The sequence below is a fragment of the Peromyscus eremicus genome, chromosome 1 (genome assembly GCF_949786415.1).
Source record: "Peromyscus eremicus chromosome 1, PerEre_H2_v1, whole genome shotgun sequence".
NCBI classification, from domain to species: Eukaryota; Metazoa; Chordata; class Mammalia; order Rodentia; family Cricetidae; genus Peromyscus; species Peromyscus eremicus.
This window is the reverse complement of record NC_081416.1, coordinates 140,259,482-140,285,749: the sequence shown is the minus strand read 5'-3', so window position 1 is coordinate 140,285,749 and position 26,268 is coordinate 140,259,482. Positions and strand designations below refer to the sequence as shown.

The window sequence follows — 26,268 nt, the reverse complement described above, 5'->3', positions numbered from 1 at the left end:
TGCTCTGTGCCCCTGGCCAGATACAATATCTGCATCAGGGGAGAGACTGGATGGGGTGAGCCTGCTTCATCTCACCAAGAGCTCCCTGTATGAGTCAGTGCTTTGTAGTAGGACCAGGTACCTCATGGAGTTTCTCCATCCACGTTCTTCTTAAGTCTTCCCCAGTTACCAGCATGTCCTCCTCCAGGAGAGGTTTCTATCTCCTGTCACAAGTCTGGATGTTCCCATCTGTGACTGGCAGTGGTCATATCCAGGGGCTTGCCTTGCCTTCCAGTCTTCCTAAGAGCAGTGGCAATCTCTTTTCAGATTTATTAGTTTTCTGAATGTGACAGACCAGTAAGTATTGATTGGCCACAGCTGGTTGTCCACAGTATACTGCAAGGAACCAGGCTCTAGTGGGTTGTCTGTGTGCAGAAGGACAGGAGCCTTTCAAACTTCTCTCTGTGTGTTTGTTCTTGGGAATGAGCTCCCTCTTTGGTCTCTGGTTCCTGCCCCCGAAGCCTATTACTATCCGGGTTTTCCTTCTCTCTGGAACTCAGATCCAGTTTGGGAAGGGCATGGATAATGAAAAACCACAGTAATTGGACCTTTTTTTCTTTCCCAAGTGGAAATGGAGAATTTAGACAGAACACTGAAATTATATTTGTTGACTGATCCATAAAAAGCTTTGAAAGAGATTTGTGCACCACCATTGATGGATCAGTATGAGGCAGGAAGGTTTAGGTCAAGGCCCTAGAGAACTGTAGAGACACACAGGTTGAACCTTTAGCCTAACCGTGTAAGACAGAGCAGTAATGCACCCACATCCATGAAGGTGAACATGCTCCATATCAACTTCAGCACAGCTGCATGGGCAATAAAGTATAATCCAGTAGAAGCTGAGTTCTTTCTCTCCTATGCAGGAAGTCATCCTCTCCAGCTGAACTTCCTTTTCTGGAAGTCTAAAGAGCCATTCATGACAGCCACATGCCTTAGAAGGACATCAGCTTGGGGCATTGAGGCAGATAACCAGGGTCAGTAACATTACTCTACTGAAATACGTTGCTTGTCAATTTCAGGAAGCATGTGCAGCCCTCCTGGACCAATGCCTCCAGTATGTGCAGCCCAGAATCTCCCAAAGCACCCCTGAGAATACTGAAAGCAATGTGAGCGTGGGGTTCTCTTTCAACCCAGCCTCCACATCCACTGGCTCCAGCCCCAGCCAAAGCCTTGTGATTGATGGGAGAAGTCTGGCCTATGCCCTTGACAAAAGCCTGGAGGACAAATTTCTCTTCCTTGCCAAGCAGTGTCGCTCTGTCCTCTGTTGCCGGTCAACCCCATTGCAGAAGAGCATGGTGGTTAAGTTGGTCAGAAGCAAGCTCAAGGCCATGACCCTGGCCATAGGCAAGTATCTAGGCCAATACTACATGGCCTGACCCTACAGCTGTCTTCTTCAGCTTCTCCCTCTCTATGTGGCCTGAATTTCGGGTCCTCTTCCATCTAACATTATGAAACAAGAGAAGCCTTGTTCACCTGTTTCCACTTACAATATTCTACCCAGTGTGGTAAAGGGGAGCATTCCAGACATAAAACATACATCAAAGAGCCCCAAGATAAGATAGCAGACATAGGTACTATTACAAGATCAGCAACTGCTAACGTTAGAGGACAAGCTGGAATGTAGGCCAATGCTTAGGAGACAGGACATTAGATACCTACCTGTCCCACACAGTTCAGCCACAGTGATGGTCTTATGTTAGCACATGTGGACATAGCAGAGGCCTTTTTCAAGGGCTTAAGGGCTTTGAGTTGTCACATTCCTCTTGGGGTCAAGGTTGTATAATGTTCTAGGGACCCGGGCTGCACCAACCAGAAGACTCAGTGACTCTTCTCATCTGAATTTGTTGACTGTTTTGAGACAAGAATCTCATTCAATAAATCCATTTCAAGACAGCACAACTTTGTATCATTTAAAGACAGTATCTAACCTTATTTTTCTTGCAGGCACCCTTGGCTGGGGAACCTTCTAGATTCCCCTCCAATGACAGGGTGGTAGTCACTTAACACATTCTTAAGGAATCATCTCTTCCTATGTCTGAATTGGCTATAGTTTCCCGCATCAGTTCAGCCACTTCCTGGTGAGGGCCAGGAAGGCAGTAACTCTCATAACACCAATTATAAATATAACCCACTCCTAGGAAGTAATTGGCTCGGGGATAAAGTATCTTTACCAACTAGTCAGTCACCTATAATGACAGTATCATTTGCAGAAAGTCTGGGGTATTGCCCGCTATCACCACGAGTACTTCATCTGCTAGGAGAAGTCAGCATTAAGTATGAGACCTTGGTAGCCAAAGTCTGCACACCCTAAGAGTTATGGAGGTCCATAGTATCCACTAAGGAGAATACACAGATGGACGAGGACACATGCTTAGGAGACATGATCAGAGTGTTCACCATGGCTCCCCTGGCCCAGGCTGAGGGAAGATAGCATCTCCTTCAGGGAAGGAGAAGCTAATCTCCCTTAGAATGTCATGTCATTTCTTGGACCATATGTTCTAGTCTAAGGAACCAGCAATTTAGACTTCGAGAGCCCCATTGCGCATGATAATTCATTTTGAATAGGGGCATTATGGGACGCTAGAGAGATTCCCATTGTTTCACAAAATTTTAATTCAACAAATACTAATTGATCATCCATTGAGTTTAGCCCAATAAAGAACAATAAAATCACCTGAGGCCACACCTGGGGACCCAAGTACTGAGAAAGTTGAGACAAAAAGATTGCAAATTGAAGGTCAGCCTTAGGGATACAGAGTAAGTTCAAGGCCATCACAACAAACTCAGACCCTGTTTCAAAATAAAAAGTAAAAAGAGGGCTGGGGATATAGGTCAGTGGCAGAATATTTGTGTGGCGTTCAAAAACCCTAGGTTTGATTTCTAATAGTGGGGGAAGAGAAATAAAAGGGACAACATACAACCACATTGTGAGTCACTCTGACTTTTGTATATCTACACCTGTTGTTTTTACAGCTTGGCATGTCTGCTATGTCTTGAGCTATTCTAAGTCTAGTTCCAAGAATGGCTGCTATTGTCTCAAATTATAATGGCTATGTCAGTGTTTTGACATCCCAAAGATGTCAAGGTCTCTGACTTTTTAACATTCACCAGTCAACAACTTGATGGTACAATGGACGTTTTCTTTGCTATGCCTCAAAGAGCCAAAAAGCACATTTTGGTTAATTCCCTGAGGTAATCAATGTGCACAAAATGCTGAGCAGAACTTAACCTGTTTGATTTCGTAAGAAAATTGCTAAGGTGACCGTGAGTTGGAGAGGTCCTGGTGTCCAGCTGGAGGGGTTGAATAACTGCAATAGTGATGAGGATGTATTGTGTTGTCACATTAAGGGCCTTTTCTAAGCATATCTTGATAGTATAGAACCCAGTGAATAAGATGGTGGCTCAGTGCTGGGACAGCTTGATGTGACTGGCAGTTCCATGTTGTACTGGGCCTGATTCTGCTCTACATGTCCCTGTGATTCTATGCATCTCAAAATCAATGATTCTTCCTGCCTGTGTTGTTTTCAGGTGATGGGGCCAATGATGTCAGCATGATACAGGTGGCAGATGTAGGCGTGGGGATCTCAGGCCAGGAAGGCATGCAGGTAAAAGACCAATTGGGCTGTCCTGTAGGACCAAAATGGCCCTCATTGGCCTCTTATTCCATCATAGCACAAGTTATCCCAGCCTTTCTCCGGGCTTTAATGAAGCTGAAGGATTTGCCTTCAGTATGGGCCAGTGCTCACCTTCTGCTAAGCCAGTAGTAGAAGCTAAAGTGTAATGTCATTCTGTTAATGAAGCCACGTGCAATAAATGAATGAAGCCACATGCAATAAATGTCTTTGCCTCTGTCAATACAAGTATATTTGGGGAAATCCTGACTCCAAGAGACAAGGTGAGTCATTGCCTCCCCTGGCCCATCCCAGGAGGCATTTCTGTTTACTATTACTCAACAGTAACTATACTCTGTAAAAGGTGCCTTGTGACACTGTTGGGACCTGAAATCACTCTGAAGATGGAATGTAGCCATCCTGACGCCCATGGAAGTTCCGTCTGTGCTTTTCATTTGTCTCTGTGTCAGCTCTGAATGTTCCAGAAATTGAAAACACTGGTTAATTTAAAATATGCTGCTTCTAGATATAGTATTACAACTTCTAACACTTGAGCAAATTTGAGTCACATTTTTTTAAACTTTGGTAAAGCTTTTAGGGAACAGTTTATTCAGTGAGTTTTTAAAATCATAATGCTAATCACCATTTATTCACTGGTTGGATCACTCATTCAATCAAAAACTATTTGTGGAAAACTCACTATGTGTTTGGCTGTGCAGAGAATATTCATTTTCTGGCTTCGTATTAAACTGCAGTCGGATAGTAGGGCCCCTACTGGAAGTATAGCACAGTTGCCCTTCAGTATCTAGGGAGAGCTGCTTCAACACCAAGAGCCACAGATGTGTAAGTCTCTCACATAAACTGGTATATTTGCATAAATCCTACACACACCCATCTATACACTTTATATAATCACTAGATGATTTCTTGTAGCCAATGCAATGGAAACACTATGTAAATAGTAGTTGTGCTGTGTTGTTTGGAGAGAATAATTTCTATATTTTCAATATAGTTTTTACTGAATATTTGACATTCAGAGTTGTTTGAGTCCGCAGATTCTATTCCCACAAATACAAAAGGTTGACTTATATGCCTAATGGAACATCCAGTTCTGAACCAAATGTGTTATATGCTTTTTGATTCTTCAGTCATTTATCCCATTATTCATTCTTTCGAAAATCAATGAGACTGCACTATTGCCTGGCATAGACTTAGAAACAGGCACCATTAGACATAGTCAAAGGACAGTCATTGAACAGGAGCAAAGGACACAGCTCAGGAGTGGGGTGCTTACCTAGCACACACAGTGTGATCTCAAGTGCTGAAAAACAGATTAGTAGGCCACAGTGTAGACTTTGGGGCTGTCTTTGGAAACACCTTCAAATGCTGAGAATTCCTGAGGCGCTCACCTGGCTCTCCAGTCTTCTGCCTTTCCTACCCACCCCAAATCCAGTGCAGACACAAGGCCTGTTCCTACATAGAAATAGCCTTGGCCAATGCTTTCCGCCTCCCCAGCTGTCCTGTTAGAGATGGGGTGGTAGAAACTCTGTTCACTTTGTACCTGCCTCTGTCAGAGCTTGGCTCCAGGGACTGTTCCACAATATGGTAGACCAGAGGAGTCCATAGAACCTGAGTGTCTCAAGCACAGAAGCTCTGTTGTTCCTTCCAGCTCCTGGCCTGAGGTGGCTGTCAGACAGTGGCTGGACTGGTGACCTCCTACCTATCCTGACATACCCATAGGGACTCAGTCCAGGTTTCTCACATCTGTGCTTTACAAGAAGAGATCAGGATAGCATCCTCTCGTTTACCAGAATAACATACAAGCAACAGGGTCATCAGAAGAGGTCTGGCCATCTTGCATAATACATTCTCCATTACGTGTAACTTGAAGTACATACAAAAATATTCAGACACATCCTACCTAGAACTGTGCTTGCTCAACACCACCTGCCTTATGGTCCCAGCTGTTTCCATCACTGCTCACGTAACTCTAGTCACAAGTCTTATGGATGGAAGATTGTGTACCTGCCTCAAGCCTAAGAGCAGTTGTAGCAGCTGAGTCTCCCCCCAGGTGCTCACCATCAACGTCTGTAATACAAAAGGCAAAGGTTGCCATGTGGTGGTGGTGGTGGTGGTGATGATGGTGGTGGTGCACACCTTAATCCCAGCACTCAGGAGCCAGAGGTAGGCAGATTTCTGTGAGTTTGAGGCCATCCTGGGCTACAGAGTGAGTTCTAGGAAAGGCACAAAGCTACACAGAGAAACCCTGTCTCAAAAAAAAAAAAAAAAAATGGCAAAGGTTTCTCTGCATATGAGGTTGACAAGTACTGTCTAGTTAGCTTTTTCTTAGGGGAAATAGCAAAAACTGGCAATGCTGAAAAATCCCGAATGAATTTTTCCTTCCATTCATTCAACAAATGTTACCTGAGCTTCTCCATATGTGTGGTGCTGTGGGAACATTGTAAAAAGACAGAGAGAGAAGTCATTTTCTCTTTCCTTCTTTTCCATTTCATGAGGGAGCTGGGATGAAGTCTGCAGGAGGGGAAGGGAAGGGCTGAGAGTGGGCCCACACATAGCTACCCGTCAGTTCAGCATCTGCAGATCCCAGCAGCTGAGAGGGTGATATTGGGGAATGAAGTGCACAAGTGCCAGACATGTAGAGATGTTTTCCTTGTCATTCCTTAAAAACCGCAGTGTTTAACTTCCTGGGAGAGCAATCCAAAACACAACTCCCAATCCGATAAACATCAGTGGGTCATCGTTAGCTCATCTTTGAGATCTGGGTACAGTATAGAAATAAGTACCACTGGGGCCGGAGAAAAGTGAGGGAAATTCCATGCATCTCTAGTTTTTGAGGCTCGATAGGAAACAATATTAAAAGAGAAAAATTGAAGGCTTTTTAAAATTCATTAATCATATATGTAGCATTTGAGGCCTTAAACGGTTCTAGAAAGTGGCATCCCTGAGAACCAGTGCTTATTGAGTGGTTTTTCTTTTTTTTGGGGGGGGGGGGTTTCAAGACAGGGTGTCTCTGTGTAGCTTTGCGCCTCTCCTAGAACTCACTTGGTAGCCCAGGCTGGCCTCGAACTCACAGAGATCCGCCTGGCTCTGCCTCCCGAGTGCTGGGATTAAAGGCGTGCGCCACCACCGCCCGGCTTGGTTTTTCTTTTTAACTGAAGGAGTTAATAAGACGAAGCCACACTTAGCACTGTGTTTGAAGCTGGATTTTTTTTTCCTCCTGTGTTTGCTTTGCCTTGCCTTTGTTCTTCTCTGCCAAGTGGTCGGGCATCAGCAGTGATGCGAATTACTTTCCTTTTCAAGGCTGTGATGGCAAGCGACTTCGCAGTGCCAAGATTCCGGTACCTGGAGAGACTGTTAATCGTGCACGGACACTGGTGCTACTCCAGACTGGCCAACATGGTGCTGTATTTCTTCTACAAAAACACAGTAGGTATTTGGCACGGGTCTTTAGAATTTTTCAGTTAAAAGGTTTACAATAACTGCTTTTGCACTGTATCAGCTGCAGACTGACAGTCGAGAAAGAGGGACATAGAAGGCCTCTGTGATAACCCTACCCCACCCCCACCCCCCAAAGGCTTACAGTTTGTCAGACTGATGCCTGCATAAGGCCAGAAGACCACCAGGGTCTCCTGTCCACTTTTGGGTTTGTATGAATGTCTGTGATAGTATCCTGGTCTTGTGCCCTATAATATCTGAAAACTAACTCATGGGAAATGAAAACAGCTGCATCTTTAAGGACGAAAGGTCTTATAAACAGCAGGCAACACAAGAAAGTTCATATATGACTTTATAAAGTAGCATAATGACAAGGCCAGCAATTTGCAACGGACCCAATAGACAGTGAGTTGCTAAGACTGTGTCACTATCTGACCTCTGATTCTGTTCTTAAGTTCTCAACCTACATCCTTGTGTTTCTTAGGAGTGTTCTTAAGGTGTTCCTTAGGACTAGGGTGTCCACAGTGGGACACTGATTTCTCTGCTGTAGGCAAGGAAGGTTAAAGCAGAAGTGTGTTCAGTGGCCTTGCAATCAGAAAATCACTTGATCTTGCTATATAGTTCAGACATTGAATGTTGAACTATCAGAGACACACTCACACCAGCTCTTGTACAAATCCCCAAGTGAGGCCTTGAACCTGGTAAGAAAGGGCCTTTCACACTCTCCTAGGCTTAGGGCAGATACACACTCTTCTAGCTAGCTTAATTGGTAGCTCCGTTTAAGTGAAGATTTCTAGGCCAGATGCACTGTGAACATTTGTGTCTCTTCAGGGGCTTTGAATACAGGGCCCTTCCTGATCTCTCCCACATAGTCCTCATGTTTAATCTTAGTTCTTTCATGCTCCACAAGCCTGAGGAATGGCCCACAGGATCATCACAAAGCTGACTCATTTGTAAGATTTCTAGACACTCTCCTGAGGGGCTGCTGGTTTTGGCTCTGCCTCTGGCAGCTTGAGGCTGAGTGAACCAACAAGGAGACAAACTAAACTCTTGGGATAAATGACCTTCTAAGCTCGTCCCATAAATCTCACTGTCTAGATACCAAAACTCCAGGGTCAAGAAGATCTTGTGATCTACTGAAAAAGATTCAAATAAATTAAAAGTTTTTTTTTTTTTAATTCCATGTGAAAACCTTCATGCTAACTCTAAGCTGAAGTCAGTACAGCTTTTTCTTGTGTTCTTAATGGTTCATTCTGGAAGCTGACACATACTTTCCCATTCCTAACCTCTCCCACCCACTCACTTGCCTCATTTCCAAAATGTCTTCTAACAAATGAATACAGATGCTTGCAACCAATCAGGAAATGGCTAATTGAGTAGATTTGGAAATCAATTCAGGTTAAGCTCCACCTGGGACCACATCCAAAAACATTGTTCTGTTTCTGCCCTTGTGGGTTCTTTTCTCCTTTCTTCATACCCCAGTATTGAATTTGCCAGAATGGCGAGGCCTCAGATACCCAAAACCTAGAGGCTCCCACCTTCTCTCCCCAGGAGTAAATGGCCCCTTTGGAGTAGGTTAGACTGGAATAAAGCCTCATTTCTTTCAGTCCTTAGTACTCAACTTAGAGTAGGGTTATGTTGTATTGATAAAAACCCATCACAAGTTGAAATATCACAAATGAAAAATATATTTAGTACATTTAGGCCAACTACTATCATATAGCATAGTTCAGAGTACACTGGAGCATTGTTGCCTTGTGACCAGCTAACTGGGAGCTTCAGCTCAAAGCCACTGTCTAGCATTTCCTGAGAATAAAGCCCAGGAAAAGATCCAAATCAAAATTCAAAGTTTTGCAGAAGGCATATTGCTTTCACACCATCATCATAAACTTGAAAAATCCTAAACTGAGGCATCATAAGTTGGGGACCATGTCTGTTTGACTTCTATGGGTTATAATTTTTTTTCATCCCCCAAAACAGAACTATGAATTAAGCTAGCTCAACTCTGCAATTCCCAGTTCAAGGCTGTCAAACTGAGAAGGTAGTGAAAGTAACATACTCCAAGCTTTCTAACATTTTAGAGGTAAACAGAGGCTAGCACGGCAGCCTGCCATGTTAATCCTGTCCTCGTTGGAGAGCACAGGAGGAGAAAGAGCCGCCTGCCTGGTTTTCCTCATGTAAGATGCAGGGCTTTGTTAAGAGCATTCATCCACGTGAGCAGTTCAAGGGTAATCACTCCCCACAGGAGAGAGTCATTAATTTTAAGAATAAATTGGCCTTTCCAATAAAGAGCAGAGAAGAACAGTTTCTATAGTAACAGAGGCTTGGGAAGAAAGCTCTTTGGTACTATGAGGGGGGCTCTCAATTATCTAAGGATTTTTCTTCCTGTTCTTTTGACTCCATTTGCTCTACTATGACTCAGAAGGCTGAGCCCACGATGGTGGGTGAGCAAGAGTGAGCTGTGGGAGGAAGGCAGGGGAGCAAATCAATGAAGTCTGTCAGTGGCTGGTGTGGAGGGGGACATCGCATATTAGGAAGCTTAAGTCATAGATGAAAGCAGTACTTGGGGGATTTAGTCATAGCTCCCACCCACATGGACGAGCATTTTTTTCTGATCCTCAGAAGCCATTTCTAAGGCATGAAACCAAGGCTCAGAGAGGTAAAGTTAAGAGCCAGAGGCATAAAGCAACTCATTCAAGGGCCATGGAGAGATCCATGAACCCAGAGGCAGTCCTCACTGTGCCCAGTGGAACATTTCCTCCTCCACTTTACCACATCTCCTTTGGAGACTGGCCCCTGACACCTTAGGCCAAGATCCATTCGTGTTAGATTTATTACTCATAATCTGACCACTTTCATATCTCAAACCTTAGTTTTCTGTAAATGTTAAGAGCAGCTTGAGCTTGAGTCTCAAAGCAAAGGAGGACATTAAACTAGGAAGAGTATGCCTCTGAGACTAGCCACAGGATTCCAGGGATCTCACGAATTCTTTAAAGACATCAGGTCCTTTCAACACCCTCCCTGGGTAGCTCTCTCAGGTATGGCCGTGGCATAGACGGGGACACTGAAGTAGAGAAGGTGATATGATCTATGCCAAATCACACAGTGAATGTGAAAACACATTGTGTGCTAGTTTTGTATCACTCTAATGAAATAACTGAAATAAATAGTTATAAGGGGAAAGTTTTTGTTTGGGGTTTTTGGTTTTGTTTTGTTTGTTTGTTTAGATCATGACGTCAGATGTTTTAGCCCATAGACTTGCTTTCCTTTTCCTTTGGGACTATGAGGATGCAGCACACCATGATTGGAACAAAGCTACTTACCACAGAGAGCCAGAGGGAATTGGGTTACCAATATTCTGTTTAAGGACATGCCCTTCCTGACATAACTTCCTCTCACTAGGCCCCGCCTCTTTCAGCTTCCACTACCTCCAAATAGCTCTATCAGCTGTGAAATAAGCCTTAACTCAGGCCTCTGGGAGGCATTCAGGAGCTGAACCACAGTGTTTTATATCCGTCATCAGACTGCTGTATTTCCCATGTAAATGCGCTCCAGCCACTGAAACTCTCAGCAGCTGAAAGCAGAAAGACATCTTGGCTAACTCCCACCATCACCGAGCAGGGGGTTGATGCTGTCTGTTTCTTACTTACGTGCCTTTGCTCTTGTGCTCACGTGTGTCTTCCTCTTATGGAAAGTATTAATGAGTTTCCACTGTTCCTTTCCAAAAATAAGGCAGAGGTGGGAGGACCATAACAAGGTTAGCCAGGGCTACATAGCCTTGTCCCCTCACCCCATCCCCCCAAAAAAGAGAGAAAGAAAGAAAATGGGGGGCATGGGCTTACAGATGTATCCTAGGGTGGGTATTTGGGAAGACGGAAAAAAGGAAGGCCCCAGGGAAGAAGACACAGGCCTTAAGATGTAAGCCATCATGAGCCCCACCTTGATCGTTTCACATTGACCATCTCCAACTCTTCTGGAACAAAATTTCATCCCTCCTTGGGATGCACCTGGGAATTCCAAATTCCTGCTACTGGTCTCTTGAGAACAGGGGACTGTGGTAGAAGAGGATTGTGAGCAGGCCAACAACAAGGCTGGAGGCTTTCGGGAGAAATCACTGCCTAGCTACTTAATTACAGAAAATCTCTGCAGGGATATTGAGTCCTTCAGATGAGTCTCTGCAGGGACAGCTAAAAAATAACCTGTTCTTATGCCTCCTTTCTCTGTTGCAGATGTTTGTGGGCCTCTTGTTTTGGTTCCAGTTTTACTGTGGCTTTTCTGCATCTGCCATGATTGACCAGTGGTATCTGATTTTCTTTAATCTGCTCTTCTCATCGCTTCCCCAGCTCGTGACTGGGGTGCTGGATAAAGACATTCCAGCCGACATGCTGCTGAGAGAGCCCCAGCTTTACAAGAGTGGCCAGAACATGGAGGTAAGCACCCTGCTTTCTCTGTCTCCATCTCTTGGCCTCCACCTTCTTGCCTTTCACCTTCCAGAAAGTAAAATTCTCCCCAAATCCCTACTAGAAAATTGTCAAAATTGTAGAATGGATGCTGTATGTTAGACTCTGTAAGACATTGTGTTAGCTTTGCGTTGCTATAATAAAATACCCGAGACAATTAACTTGTAAGAGGAAAAGCTTTTTTGCACACATGGTTATGGCAGTTGCAGTCTAGGATCGGGCAATCCTGTTTGGGCTTCTGATAAGAGTGCCTGATTGTCATGGCAATGGTGAGAACCATATACTGGAGCAAACTGCTCATGTCCCAAAGTAGGAAGCAAAGAGGAAGCAACCAGGACCTCACCATCACCTCAGAAGCACACCCCTATGACTTAGGGACCTCCTACTAAGCTCCACTTCCTAAAGGTTCCGTCACCTCTCTCAAGTACCACTCCTGGAACCAAGCTTCAGTACACAAGCCTTTGGGGGGACAATGAATGCCTTTGCATTCATAAAGTATGTTGAATGAAAACCTTCTCTACCTCAGCTATTTCCAGGTTTCCAAGAAAAGTCTACATCAAATCTGACTTGGTCACAGGTGATAATCAGTTTCCCTAAAGCAAACAAAAGCAAAGAAAAAGTGTCACTTACTTTGACCACGAATTAAGACAACAGACTCAAAGGGAAACCACTGAACGAGCAGACAGATGTAAATGTATGCTTACATCAGCAATCCACATGTTTGCAAACTGAAGGCCAGCTGTCCTGACAGTCCTTGCAGTAAACCATGTATGCTTCTCTTTGGCCAGTTTAGTTGTTACGTGTGCAGAAAGAATGCAGCATCCTATCTCTTCCACATTATGTCTAATTCAGAATGTATTTGCTTCAAGTTACCTTCCTATAGCTGCTCTGCTGACACTGAATTCTCAGAGGAGCAGGCTTCACAGCTCAGGAGACAGGTCATTAGGAGACAATTGGTTTTCTGGCTAGTACCTGTGGTCTTGACAGGATTCTCACCCTAGCCAGCTTACTGTCCTCAGCCAGCCATGAGACAAGACACTGTAAGCTTGTCACATGGAATGAGGTAACCAATGAGAATGTCACCAGTGCTTTCCTTAAGTGGTGGTAAATGCTCTTCCTGAATCCTATGTGTATCTTGCAAGCCATTGAAGACTTACTAAGGTGCTGCTGGAGGGATGATGGGGTCCTAGTTGCTTCTTCTTTAAATACAGATTTCTGTTATCCATGTACTGAAACATTCATTTGTCCGTATCAAGGCCATTTTTGCTGTCGGTATAGAGTTCTCATAGTGTGCTTGGCATTGATACAGCAAAAACCTAAGTTGGTGTTAGTTACTTCTCTATTGTTGCAACAAAGCACCATGATCAAGGCAGCTTGTAAGAGAGTGTACTGGGGGCTTAACGTTTCAGAGGGTGAGTCCATAGCCACCGTGGTGGGGAACATGGTGACAGGCAGGCATACCTCCTCCATGGCCACACCTCCCAATCCGTCCCAAATAGTTCCACCAACTGGGAACCAAGCATTCAAATACATGAACCTATGAGGACTATTCCCATTCAAACCACTAAAGTTAGGCTATTTAAATAAAAGTAGTTTTCTGAAGGTCCAAGGTTGAAGAGCTGCATCTGGTGATGGTTTTGATGTTAATGGAGCTTGAAAGCATGGCATGGCCTGGCAGTCATAAGGATGTGTCTCTTCTAGTCTCTTTCATGTAAGTCAGTCATGGGGGCTCCTATGGTTTATCTTAACTATCTTCCAAAGGCCCAACAAGTTTCCACTCTCTCAACATTTTACAGTGAGGATTAAGCATTAGTGAATCATCCCTCGGGGACACACTGAAACCATATCAAAACCAGAGTAATAATTTCTTTGTTACCATCACGAAGGGTTGGAGAGATGGCTTGGTGGTTAAGAGCACTTACTGCTCTAGGCGATGCATACACATCCTGCATTCATATGCATAAAAGAAAAATAAGTAAATCTAAAATTCCACTAGGAAACATCCATCATCTAACTTTAAAAGCTAAGGCTCATTGTTAAGAGTCTTTATAAAGGACTCATCATAAAACCTTTTCAAAATGGAAGACTAGGGAGGCCCAGGCCAGGGGGTCCAGATTAGGGGGCAGGGCAGATCAGGGGGTAGGCTGTTCTTTCCTGAGGAAAAGTTCCTTTGTAAAGCTTAGTGAGCAGTGTCGTCGTGTCCTACCCTGCCCCCCTGCACACCACCACCAGGGAATTTCATGAGTACTGACTGTATTGACATCATTTCTACCCTTCCTTTTTCTCCACTCAGCTCCTCTCATCCTTCCTCCGGACTCCCTCTCAAATTCATGACCTCTGCTGACATATACCTATAGGGCTCATGTTCTGGGTTCAAAGGCTCCCAGTGATTCAGCTGCCTACAGCTATGAGCTTGCCTGGTTTGATTTCTCATCCACCATGTTGGAGCCTTGCTCTCCTCGGGTCCTGAAACAGTACATTTTCCTCTAGTGCTTGACCTAAGTATTTAAGGTATCACATGCTCAAGAATATGTAGCAAGCTTTCTTGTCAGACTATCTTTGGATCACCAGCGCCCGGACAATGACACAGAGACTTATTATTAATTATGAAAGCTTGGCTTCTAGCTTAGGCTTGTTTCCAACTAGCTCTTATAACTTAATTTAACCATGTTTTTAAATCTATGTTCTGCCACGAGGCTCAGTAACCTCTTCTCAGTACAGCACATCCGACATGCTCCACGTCTGCTGGTAAAATCCAAGCGTCTAGATCCCTCCTCCTCCTCCTTCTCTCCCTAGGAGCCCCACCCATTCTCTCTTCCCCAGCTATGGGCTGCTTAGCTATTTGTTAACCCAATCAGAAGGTGCCTTGGCGAAGACAAGTATCTTTGTACACTTCACAGTGTACAGAAAGATTATCCCACAGCAAGGACGCCTTGGAGGGGACAAACCCTTCTCTGTAAATCCTTTCTCGTTTCTGTGTCCCAGGAATACCGGCCACAAGCATTCTGGCTAAACATGGTGGACGCCGCCTTCCAGAGCCTGGTGTGCTTTTACATTCCTTACCTGGTAAGTGGAACCCAGCGCAAGTTTGTTCCTCAGCTGCCTCTAGGCACCTACAGACCACAGAACTTTGCCCTTGTGCTTGTCTTTCAGGCCTACTATGACTCCGATGTGGATGTATTTACCTGGGGAACCCCTGTCACAGCAATAGCACTGTTCACCTTCCTGCTGCACCTGGGTATTGAAACCAAAACCTGGGTGAGAGCCACGGGCAAAGTCACACTCCAAAAGGGACCCATGTTGCGGGCCACCAACTTCCCAGCGGGTGTTTTACACATGCAGGAGGCTGCAAAGCTGCCCTAGCTGTGTGATAAGATGGAAAATGATGCCTACTTTCCCGGGAAAAGGGACAACCCACCACCCATCATCCTGAACAGTACTTATCTACCTGCCTTCTCGGTCTCCTTCACTGCTATGCCCCTGCCTTGCGCGCTCCTCTTCCCTTTACAGTCCTGTCCCAGCCTGTTCTCCTACGACCAACCAGCCACTGACAACAAGAGTCTTCACTAAGACCTGGAAGGCACACCCCTAGCCCTTCCCCATAAACCCATGTTGTTGTCGTGGTTGACACTCTTGAAGTGAAGTAAAAGCCCTTCCTCTCTGGTTGCTTTCAGACCTGGCTCAACTGGCTAGCCTGTGGCTTCAGTACCTTTCTGTTTTTCTCCGTGGCGCTGATCTACAACACGTCCTGTGCAACATGCTACCCTCCATCTAACCCTTACTGGACTATGCAGACATTGCTGGGTGACCCTCTCTTTTACTTGACTTGTCTCCTCGCGCCTGTCGCTGCACTGCTGCCCAGGTGAGTATCAGTTGGTGCCTCCCGCTGACCAGCAAGTGCAGCATACACGCTGTGCGTGGGCCTGCGTGAGCCTCCTAAAGCTCAGTCTTGGCCCTTTAGAATCTGATTCCTTTTCATGTGTTCTTTCTAGACTGTTTTTCAAAGCCCTCCAGGGGAGCCTTTTCCCTACCCAGCTCCAGCTGGGACGCCAGTCAGCCAAGAAATCTCCCAGAAAATTCAGTGCTCCCAAAGAGACTTCTGCTCCGGGACAACCACCTGGAGACTCAGAAACTGAGCTTTCAGAAAGGAAGACCATGGCACCTTTCGAGTCCCTTCCCAGGGATTGTGCCTGTCAAGCTCCCCAGCTCACACAGCAGCTGGCCTGCTCCCCAGAGGCCAGCGGGGAGCCCAGTGCAGTGGATACGAACATGCCCTTAAGAGAGGAGAACTTGCTGGAAGGACTAGGCACTCAGGCTTCGGGGCCCACCATGCCTGGGGAGGCTGTCTCAGAAGAGTGTCCTGGGGACTCCAAGAAGAAACCCACCAGTGCTAGCCAGACAGCCTCCCTGTCGTCACTGTTCAATCTGCCCAGCTTTGGCTCACTCAGCTGGATCTCTTCCCTGTCGCTGGCCAGTGGGCTGGGAAGTGTCTTGCAATTGTCCAGAAGTAGTTTACAGATGGATAAGCAGGATGGTGAATTCCTGTCCAGCCCCCCACAGACAGATCAGGACCTGCACAGCTTACAGGGACAAGTCACAGGCTACTTCTAGTATCACCTCCAAAGGGTCACAGCCAATTGCGGTGACAAAGAAATCCTTGAAATAGCCTTTTTATTCTGTAACAGATGTTAATGTTATTTATGTTTATTATTTGCACAGAAGAGTTCTAGGAAGATGTATTTTTTAAATGTTTCCAAGACAAATATAGGAAACCCGAGGTACCAAAAAAGAAAGTTTTATTTTTTAAAGTTCTAAGTAGAGTATACTGATGAAAAAATAAGAGCATATATCTTTATCTGTTTATCTGTATATAAAGTTTAAAGAAGAGTGACACTTGGAAAGTGTGTCTAGATTTATTTTTTCATCTCATTTTGTAAGGAAAAGCAATGTGCTTTGTTTCCTCAGCACATGTGGCCCTGGCTTTCTGCAAGCAGGCATAAATATGTGACTAGTCCAGTGACCCCTAGGGTGACTCTGATGGGGATGGACACAGGACCAGGAGGAAAGAAGGCCGAGGGGAGGGGAGGGGAGGGTGTGTGACCTTTGAGGCAAATTCCTCCATTGGCTTCCAATGCTACCAACAGCAAAAGGAAAGTGAAAACTCAAGAAAAACTCATGTGAAGTTCCTGCCAACACTCAGTTCCGTACAGGCATTTCATAAAGTTCACTTCATAGGTCTGACAGCTCCAATGTCATGTGTGTTTCTTGCTAAAATCCCCACAAGCAATAAATAACCTCCACTTTGCAAAGAGTGTGTCTGGTAGCCACTGTTGTGTGAAGATGCTGGCGTATGACCTAAGAGGGTGTGTTCTGAACACTGTGTGGTCACTTCTTTAGGCAAGTCCTTTAGACACTGAAGACAATGGTACTGTGATGTCTAGGCCAGGATCACAGAGTGACCTGTTCCCCTTGGCTCCTTGCTTCAGGCCATGGGCAACGGCCAGACTCCACTAACCAAAATCTTAGACATTTTGAGTAATTACCTTCAGGCTTTTGTCTGATGAGCTATCATATGTCCTCATCCAAAAGGGAAAAGGGGGAGAGAAACAATTAAAACTCATAATGACAAACTCTACTATTTCAATGACAGTGTTATCTCATCCTCCTTGTAGTGCCCACCCTGACCCACACTTGGGATAGGAAGTAAGCAGGGTGTGTCTCGGGCTCCTCCAGTGGGTATCTGTCTCTTCAGACTGCAATGCAGAGTAGCAGAGGAAAAAGACATGGGGGAAAATTGCCCACTGAATATGGTTCTTGTCAAGTATCAGAATGTCCCTCATTCCTCAGAGTGGAAGCTCACTGTACCAGTTCGAGAAGAGATGGGGCTTTAGGGACCTTGCTCTCAACAACTCTGATCAAGGATACTATAGTCTTTAGATGTCCTCACAGAATTCTATGTTGGAAGCTTCCATCTCTACATAGATGCACTGAGAGGTGGGGGCTTTAGTGGGGGAATATGTCCAGGACACAAGGGCTCGATCTTGAATGGATTAACACTGTGATCAAAAGGGGCTTTCAAGACTACATTTGTTCTCTTGTTCTTCAAGCAACCACCATTGTGATGATACATCAAGACGGCTCTCACCAGATACAGACACCTTAACATTGGACTCCTAGCACTGGTAACTGCAAAGGAACACATTTCCGTTCTTTATAAATTAGCCAGACTCAAGTATTCTGTTCTCGAAACATAAAACCAACCAAGGCATAGGATTTGTCACCTCATCCCTTCCCTTAGTTTTGGGGTTCAGTCTTGTAAGATTGCCTCTGTTCTTGGTGCTGCATTTCCTCTAGTCAGGTAAGACTATAGTCCCACATCCAAAGGAGAGACTTCTATTTTCATTCTAAGCAGCCCTAGTGTCTATAACCTCCCATATAAAGGTTGCACAGCAGTTCCCAAACCAGTTACTGGTAAACTGTGGGGGAGGTGTCCTTTCTAAAGTGCTGTGTCCCTAGACACAGCCTGACTTGCTCTGATTAGGATGATGAGAAGATGAAGTCATACAGAGAGAGAGAGAGAGAGGAGAGGGAGAGAGAGAGAGAGAGAGAGAGAGAGAGAGAGAGAGAGAGAGAGAGAGAAGAAGAAGGAGGAGGAGGAGGAGGGGGAGGGGAGGGGAGGGAGGCAGGCAGGCATACAGAGACAGACAGGCACACACACACAGAGAGAGAGAGAGAGAGGGAGAGAGGGAGAGAGAAGCTGGGATCATGTGGGCTAGGCTCTCTGACGGAGAAGTGTCATCTCCCAGAAGTGCAGTATGTTTATCGTATAGAGTTGAACAGAGGCAGTGTCACTGCATACAGAGAAACAAGGAGGCAGGGTTTATGGCATACAGCTGGATCAAGGAGACAGGTTTAGGTAATCTTAGTAGGAACAGTCTCTGTAGGGGAGCAGTCTGTATGCTGTAAACGTCCAGGGAGCACGAAGCTATGGTAGACATTTTCGGCATACACTACCAACATTCCAGAAAGAAGGGTCTGATGCTAGGGTCCTTGATGTTTCCGTATCCATGTCAATAACGTGCATTCACTCGGGACTTCATTCACTTGGGGCTTCCCCTGCCCCCCACACTAGGACTCCTTGATGGAGCTGGGAGGGATACCTGGGGGTTGTGAGATGGGGGTGGCAGGAGTGCGAGGCAGCTTTGGTTCTGGCAATACAGGATCAAAGGCAACAGCTGTCCTAACCGTGTCCCCGTTGTGCCACCTCCCTGTTCCTGGTGCCACCTTTTCTGCTCTTGGGAGCCACACATCTGAAAAGTGTTAAGTTGGTAAGATGTGTTGTTAGCAGAAGACCACAAGAACACAAGCATATATATCTGAGTGCCTGCGACTTCAAAATGACCCAGTGTCCAGACAGCCTGCACTCACAGCCTTGCTTCTTTCCAAGAGAAATCTTCCTCTGAGGATAGGGTTTCTTGACAAGTAGAAGGATCTGGGCATTAGCTTCAGAAACTTGCATAGCAAAGCCACGTTAGAGAAACAAGTACTGCAAAAGGTGTGGCAGTTAGCTGCTTATGGGACGAGGAATGCTCATGACATTTACCGTAATCTGTTCCAGCCAACCACATTTATCTCAAAGTAACATAGTATGGGGTGAAAGTCAGCTAAATCCTGACAAAAGGTGAAAATTTGAATATTTCAAAAACAGTGTCTAGTGGCAGGTAAGAGACTAAAATCAGCATTATTCACACACGACTGGGTGAGAGACTTGGAAATTCAAGTGAACAAAAAGAGGCTTTTGATAATCTAAGGAGGAAGTATGTCAGCTCACTGTACAGGAGCATGGCTGCTCTTGAGGACTTGCGCACTTTGGACGTCCGAGTAACTGAACCAGCGAATGACCACCGCACAGCGTGGCTACTTGCTTCCAAATTGAAACCAACTAATTTGAACTCAGAGGGCAGCTACTATATCGTTTTGCCTTTTATGTCTGGCACGGCACAGAATCTAACATCTTGAATGCATTCAGCAAATATTGGGTGAGTAGAAGAAACAACCTATTAATAAAAATGAGAGACATTCCACTTAAAATTGCAGTCAAGAAAAATTGCTTGTTATAACTCATTGCTTGTTTAATAGTGTCCAGATTTTCTGGCTGATGCAATATATGAATTTTTAAATGAACTACTGGAATGGCAGAAACTATTTGCCAACAAGCTGGATGGATTGAGCACTCACATATTTTAATGAGAACACCCTACCTGGGGAGAAGCTTGAATCCACCCCTTCTCTTTGACCCAACAGTCCCACTTTGGGGGACTAGTTTTTTTACATACGTACATGTGTGTATGAAACGCATGTGTGTGTATGCATGTTCACACATCTATAGCCCATGTGCATGCAGCAGCACAGACATAGTTGTGGAAGTGTATCTGTAGGTTCAAAGCTGACATGGGGTATCTCTGTTGTTCTCAACCTTAGGTATTGCCGCAGAATCTCTCACTGAACCTTTAACTTTCCACCTGGGCTAGTCTAGCTGTCCAGCTCTGAGGCTCCCCCATCACCACATGTGTGTACTGCCAGGGTCTACACTCCCACAGGACTTTTATGTGAGTTCTGAGGATCTGAACTCGAATCCTTGCGCTTGCACAAGTGCTGTACCTGATGCGCCATCTCCCAACCCAACCTTGGGGACTAAATCTGAAGAAAATATCCAGTCATGTTCATTTAAGATGTTCCTGATAATTAGTGGTACAGACTTGGAAACCGTTTGGATTGTCAGTGAAATAATTTGAGGAAATATCAGAGATATCACAGGTCCAAAACATGGAACCCATGAGAGAAGTGGTGTGAAAGGTCTCCTGCCCGCCATGTTAGACCAAGCACTGCATGACTAATGCCCAGTACAAAGCTGGCATTTGCTCTGCATGACATATTTTCTAAATCAAGAAGCAGATGGCAGTGCATTCGAGTCTTGCTGCAGTGGGTGTGCGACCCTTAAAACATGGTTATGAGGCTTTGCGGCAGGGATATGTGACCCTTAAATCCTCAGTGTGAGGCTGTGTGGCAGTGGGCATATGGCTTTTAGAACCTGAGTGTGAGACCATTAGAGCTGAGGGATGTACACTTAAAACTGGTGTGTGTGTGTGTGTTGTGTTTGTGTGTGTGTGTGTGTGTGTGTGTGTGTGTGTTGTTCCACAGAGGAATCTAGTAAAATTAAATGAGTAGCAAGAAAAATAAAGTCACGAATGTGGGAAAGGAACTAGTGGTATAGGAAGGGGGTATAAGGGGAGGGAGGCACACTAAGAAAGCATGGATAACAGTAATCAGAATATACTTAATACATGTGTGATAGTATCAAAGAATAAAGTCAATACATTTAAAGTTTAAATCATTGGGGTATGGTGTTGCATGTCTATGATCCCAGCTATTCAGGACACTGAGGCAGGAGGATTTTAAGCTGAGACCAACTTGAGCTATATAGAGACACCCTATCTCAGAAAAAAAGAGGGAGGCAAAAGAAAAAATTGGAGACCACTCAATAATGACTACTCTTTATTTGACATGTTTGTGGGCCTGCTCATCAAATTAATGGACTCTGGTGGGTTTCTACCTCCGTAAGCATAGGGTTTTAGAGCTGCATCCTTGAAAACAGTATAATGTTTCCACAGAAGAGATGTGAGTGTCACAAAACTGGATCTATGTTCAGTTACAGATCCAAATGGTAACCCCAACCTGTCAACTCTTCTTTGGAACCCTTTTTCCAGTTGCAAAAGTAGTCCAAGTCAACAACGTAAAATGTTACTTTATTTTATTATTCTAGCACAGACCATCCTATATAGAAAAATAAAGAATGGTGAAAAGTTGAGGGTCTGGCTGTAAAGAATATGATGGTAGAGGATTTGCCTGGCATTCATGAGACCCTGGGTTCCATCCCGACACCACAAATAATAATAAAATTTGAGCTTCCGTTCTAGATAATGTGCCACCCAGATCCAGCCCTTGCTGCTCAGGTTGCTTTCCCAGCACATTTCAGGCCGCAATTGAGTTTACATAGGTATACCAAGGCCTCGCTCTTGGCCTCCTTTCTGAACAGCACAGGAAACCTGGTAGGAATGACTGAGCTTTTCATCATGGTATCATCATGTTTCTCCACCCAACCCTGCTTTTTCCATGTTCTCTCCAGTTGTTCCAAGGGTATTCCAGTAAACCTTCTATACTTGAACCTGTTTCCATCAACTTGCTGGGGTTCTTAACCTAACACAGTGTTGAATCAAGAAATAATTCTTCAGGAAAAAAACAAGGTATGGCTCCTTATAATTAATTATCATTACACACACACATAAGAATAGGTATATGAAATATAGTTGAGCCAGTGTAATGATGGACATTTGTAATCTTGATACTCAGCAAACTGAGGCAGGAAGATCACAACTTTAGATCAGTGCTTCTCAACCTTCCAAATGATGCAACCCTTCAATACAGTTCCTCATGTTATGATGATCTCCATCCATAAAATTAATTTCATTGCTCCTTCTTAATTGTAATTTTGTTACTGTTATGAATTGTAATGTAAATATTTGTGTTTTCTGATGGCAACACCTATGAGAAAGTCATTCACCATAAAGGGGTCATGACACAAAAGGGTCACAACCCACAGGTTGAGAACCCTTGGCCTAGATAAATAAAACATGCTTGAAACTATTAATATGAATCTTACTGGAGGGCTGGAAAGATTACTCAGTGGCTAAGTGTACTGTCTGCTCTTCCAGAGTACCTGGGTTTAATTCCCAGCTTCACATGGCAGCTGACAACTGTAAGTCCATAGCCAGGGATCTGGTGCTCTCTTCTGACCTTCTTGGGTACCAGACATGCACATAGTGCACATACATAAATGCAGGGAAAATACACATACTGTAAAATAAATATTTAAAGTAAAATAAAGTCTGATTGTGCCACATCTGTCCATCTTAAGATCTCTCAGTATAATTTTGTGTTGAAATTGGTCCCCAATATCCTGAATATATCGCTTAAAGCAAACCAATCTTCTCTTCATGGTTTTTGAAAGCAGACGGTACTTGAACGATGAGTCCCTAGTGGCCACTCTGTTTTCAAGGCCTGCAGCACTCCATCATCACAGATCACACATGCCCGAGGCTTTAAGCCCCCAGCCTGTCTCAGCTCCATGCTCTAGCCTGCCTCTGCTTAAGGTGCTTTTTCTCCCTTGTACCCAGCACTGTAGTCTGATTTTCAGGCTGAGCTGTGTCACTTCCCTCCGTGTCCTGAACCATTCTCGTCAACGTTCCCAGAGTATTAGCTCTTTCTTAGGGTAGAGCCTGAATTCTTCAGAGTAGCGTAATTCTCCCAAGACATGTGTTGAATAATTGCCTAATGAATCATTGCTAATCCAAATTAGCTGGGCTGTCCACACCATGCCTTTCTCCCCGTGCCTAGGGCATGCTGCAGTTCTCATCATGCAGTTCCTTCTTCCCTACATTGTAGGTGGAAGCATGCTAGGGTTTGAATTCTGATTGTCTGCCAAAGCAGGTCAAAGGTGGGGGTACTCTGGGGGAGGTGGTGCCTAGTGGGAGGACCTTAGACCACTGAGACATGCCCTAGAAGGAGACTGTAGGAACACAGGCTCTAGTTTCTTTTGCTTCCTGTTTCATGAGGGGAGCTCCTCCATGTGCTTCCCACCACAGCTATCCAGTACCCCCAACCAAGGATTCAAGCGGCAGGTCCTCTGATCTTAGCTATCACTTGTACTTTCCCAAGCAGGTGCAGTTTTCTGTCTTTACCACTGTAGACATCAGGTCCGGGCTCCCTAGCAGATCTCTAAGGGGTTTCCAGGCCTTTGCCTTAGACCCAGGTCACCTTGCTGGTTCTTTCATTCTGAGGCTTCTAATGTTCTAGACTGAACCATAGACAGCCTCTGTGAGTTTTTAACCTTGTGACTGTCAACCAGACTTAAAAATCCCCTTCAATAAATACATGCACTCTGCATAGTCTCTGATTTCATATTGAAACATTCTCAGTACCATGATTACATTTTCCTAAGTAAAAAAATCAGGCTCTAACAGTCACCAAATGACAGAATATTTGGAATGAGACTTCAAGACAAAGTTGTGAATGTAGAGTCAACTGAAAATTAAAATTAAAAATAATTATTGTACAAAAAGTATAGCTTTTAAAAAAAGTCAACTGAAAATCTAAACCTCAGTTAACTTATATAGATCTCCTTATAAAGACTGGATGAGGCCGGGCGGTGGTGATGCACGCCTTTAATCCCAGCACTCGAGAGGCAGAGCCAGGCGGATCTCTGTGAGTTCGAGGCCAGCCTGGGCTACCAAGTGAGTTCCAGGAAAGGCGCAAAGCTACACAGAGAAACCCTGTCTCGAAAAAACAAAACAAAACAAAATAAAAAAAAACAAAACAAACAAAAAAGACTGGATGAAAAGGGAGCAGCCAAGGAGCAGCAGACAGCTGCATAGAACAGAAATAACAGGCTGCATGCGGTGGGGCTTGCCTCTAATCCCAGATCTTAGGAAGCTGAGACAGGACCATGATTTTGAGGACAGCCTGGGCTACATGGTGACACTGTATCTTGAAAAGAAAACAAATTGAGAGGAGGGGAAAGAGGGAAGGGAAGGAATGGCAAGACAGTTTCTTTTTTTAATTTTTTTAAATGTATTTTTATTTTACATGCATTAGTGTTTTTACCTGCATGTATGTCTGTGTGAGGGTTTCAGGTCCCCTGGGACTGGAGTTACAGACAGTTGTGAGCTGCTATGTGGGTGCTGGGAATTGAATCCTCGTCCTTTGGAAGAACACCCAGTGCTCTTAACCTTTGAGCCATCTCTCCAGCAAGACATTTTCTTAAACCAATTAAGTCAACAATACATGGAAATCAGTGGATGAGAAATTTTAATAGAAGTAATTTCCAAATGAATTTCTAAAAGACAAATATACCGTCCCATGAAGAATGAAGGTACAGGTAAATAAAGTGTTGGAAAATGATTTGAAAGCAGCAATGTGCAGGAAGTGACATTAGTGCTGGACAAAGTGGACTATGCAGAAAGGTACCTTATATGGTAAAGGGGTCAGTCTCTGGGGGGGGGGCGTTGCATAATAGTCCTGAATGACCTATCCCGAAAAACAGAGTTTCTATTATTAAATATATGAAACTGGAACTTCTGGAGGGAAGAAACATAATCACAAACAGAGCCAGATCCTCTCTCAGCAATTCACAGAACAGGTAGAAAGTGAGGAGAGTAAACGCGGGCTTTGGAAGACAAAGAACTTGCTTCTGCACTCAACGCTGCAAAATACAGACCCTAGTTGAAGTGTGTGTGGCATCGTGTGGCCATGACCACAGCTAGAGAGTAGCTAGCCTTTGGAAGCAAGATCAGGTGGTCCAAGCCAGGCCAAGGGAGGTAGACTAGGCAGTGTGCAGAAGGAAGCAGAGAGAGAGACCCTCCAGAGAAGAGCAATCAGAGATCTGGGGTCTCGGGCTCTTGCTGGCTGGGAGGTGACCTTGCCTGCACCATGACTTCATGAAAGGACTCATAGGCTCCCTGGGCCTTGAGTCTAATCAGCCTTTCTCATAGTGTTCCTGCCCCACTCAGTACTGCATCATGGTTTCTCCTTTGACCTGCTTTTCTTTTCTCTGCTAAATAATGTCCTTAACCCATGCCCATTCCCTGACAGGTATACCAGCTACTTCAGCATGCACCCTGACATTACAACAAAGCACATCTAGAGCAGGCATGTCACACTCAAGGGCCTGCGCATTTGTGGATGAGGACTGGGCACCACCAGCTTAGTTTCCTTTTGACTTTGATGAATTGCTGGCCTGTGATGGTGTGAGCAGACTGTAAGGAAGACAGTCACCCCTGCTGGCCTTCCTCCAGCCCATCATTTGATCTTATTCCGAAGGGAGATCTCTGATGAGGTCCCTCTGCTCTGCACAGTGTGGACCTCTCTGGTGCATAATCAATAATTACACATGTTTAGACCACTACAGAGGATCTGCCTGCCACAGTTCTTTTCCATATCAATTTAGCGAGGTCTAACATGGCAGCTGCTGTTTTTCACTAAATGAATCCCTTCTTGTGTTTATACTTAAAGGCATGAAAACTCTTTCGAACAGTTTGCACTTGCTTTCTACCTGACTCAGGGTCAGTGTTTGAGATAATGAAAGTGACAGGTACAATTATATTGATGTTGCTTTTTTCTGGCCTCCATTAATAGAAGCATAGCTGCAAGGCTTCTTCCTTGGCAAGTTGATGGGGGATGGCTCAGACACCAGATGGATAAAACCCTCCTCAACCAAGCCCATTCCCAACTAGTACACAGCATGTCTCCAGCTTTGCGGAAGAAAACAGTGAATTACCTGAGCTGTGTGCACATGGCCACACATAGTGGATCCTGTGAGTTTAGTCAGTATTTCCATCTGAGGCAAATTTTAGACTACATGTAGATGTAGCTGAAGTTTTCTCCAGTCCTGCCTGGCCCACGGTCAGGATAAATCTCTCTCACCTGCCAGTCCCACAGCCGCTCAGACCCAACCAAGTAAACACACAGAGACTTATATTGCTTACAAACTGTATGGCCATGGCCGGCTTCTTGTTATCTAGTTCTTCTATCTTAAACTAACCCATTTCTGTTAATCTATACTTTGCCACGTGGTTTGTGGCTTACCA

The 26,268-nt window shown here is 44.8% G+C and overlaps 1 protein-coding gene across 2 annotated transcripts in view; it reads left to right on the top strand.

Annotated features, from left to right (window-relative positions):
• Positions 1-16,875, top strand: part of Atp10a (ATPase phospholipid transporting 10A (putative)) — a 184,875-nt gene extending 168,000 nt beyond the window's left edge. For both annotated transcript variants that reach the window (XM_059273636.1, XM_059273628.1), the window contains exons 15-22: positions 1,059-1,383; positions 3,568-3,644; positions 6,972-7,097; positions 11,336-11,536; positions 14,552-14,632; positions 14,720-14,824; positions 15,241-15,428; positions 15,559-16,875. In XM_059273636.1, coding sequence (XP_059129619.1) covers positions 1,059-1,383; positions 3,568-3,644; positions 6,972-7,097; positions 11,336-11,536; positions 14,552-14,632; positions 14,720-14,824; positions 15,241-15,428; positions 15,559-16,177 — 1,722 coding nt within the window. In that variant the 3' untranslated portion in view covers positions 16,178-16,875. The remainder of the gene's footprint in view (positions 1-1,058; positions 1,384-3,567; positions 3,645-6,971; positions 7,098-11,335; positions 11,537-14,551; positions 14,633-14,719; positions 14,825-15,240; positions 15,429-15,558) is intronic.
• Positions 16,876-26,268: the final 9,393 nt, after the last annotated feature.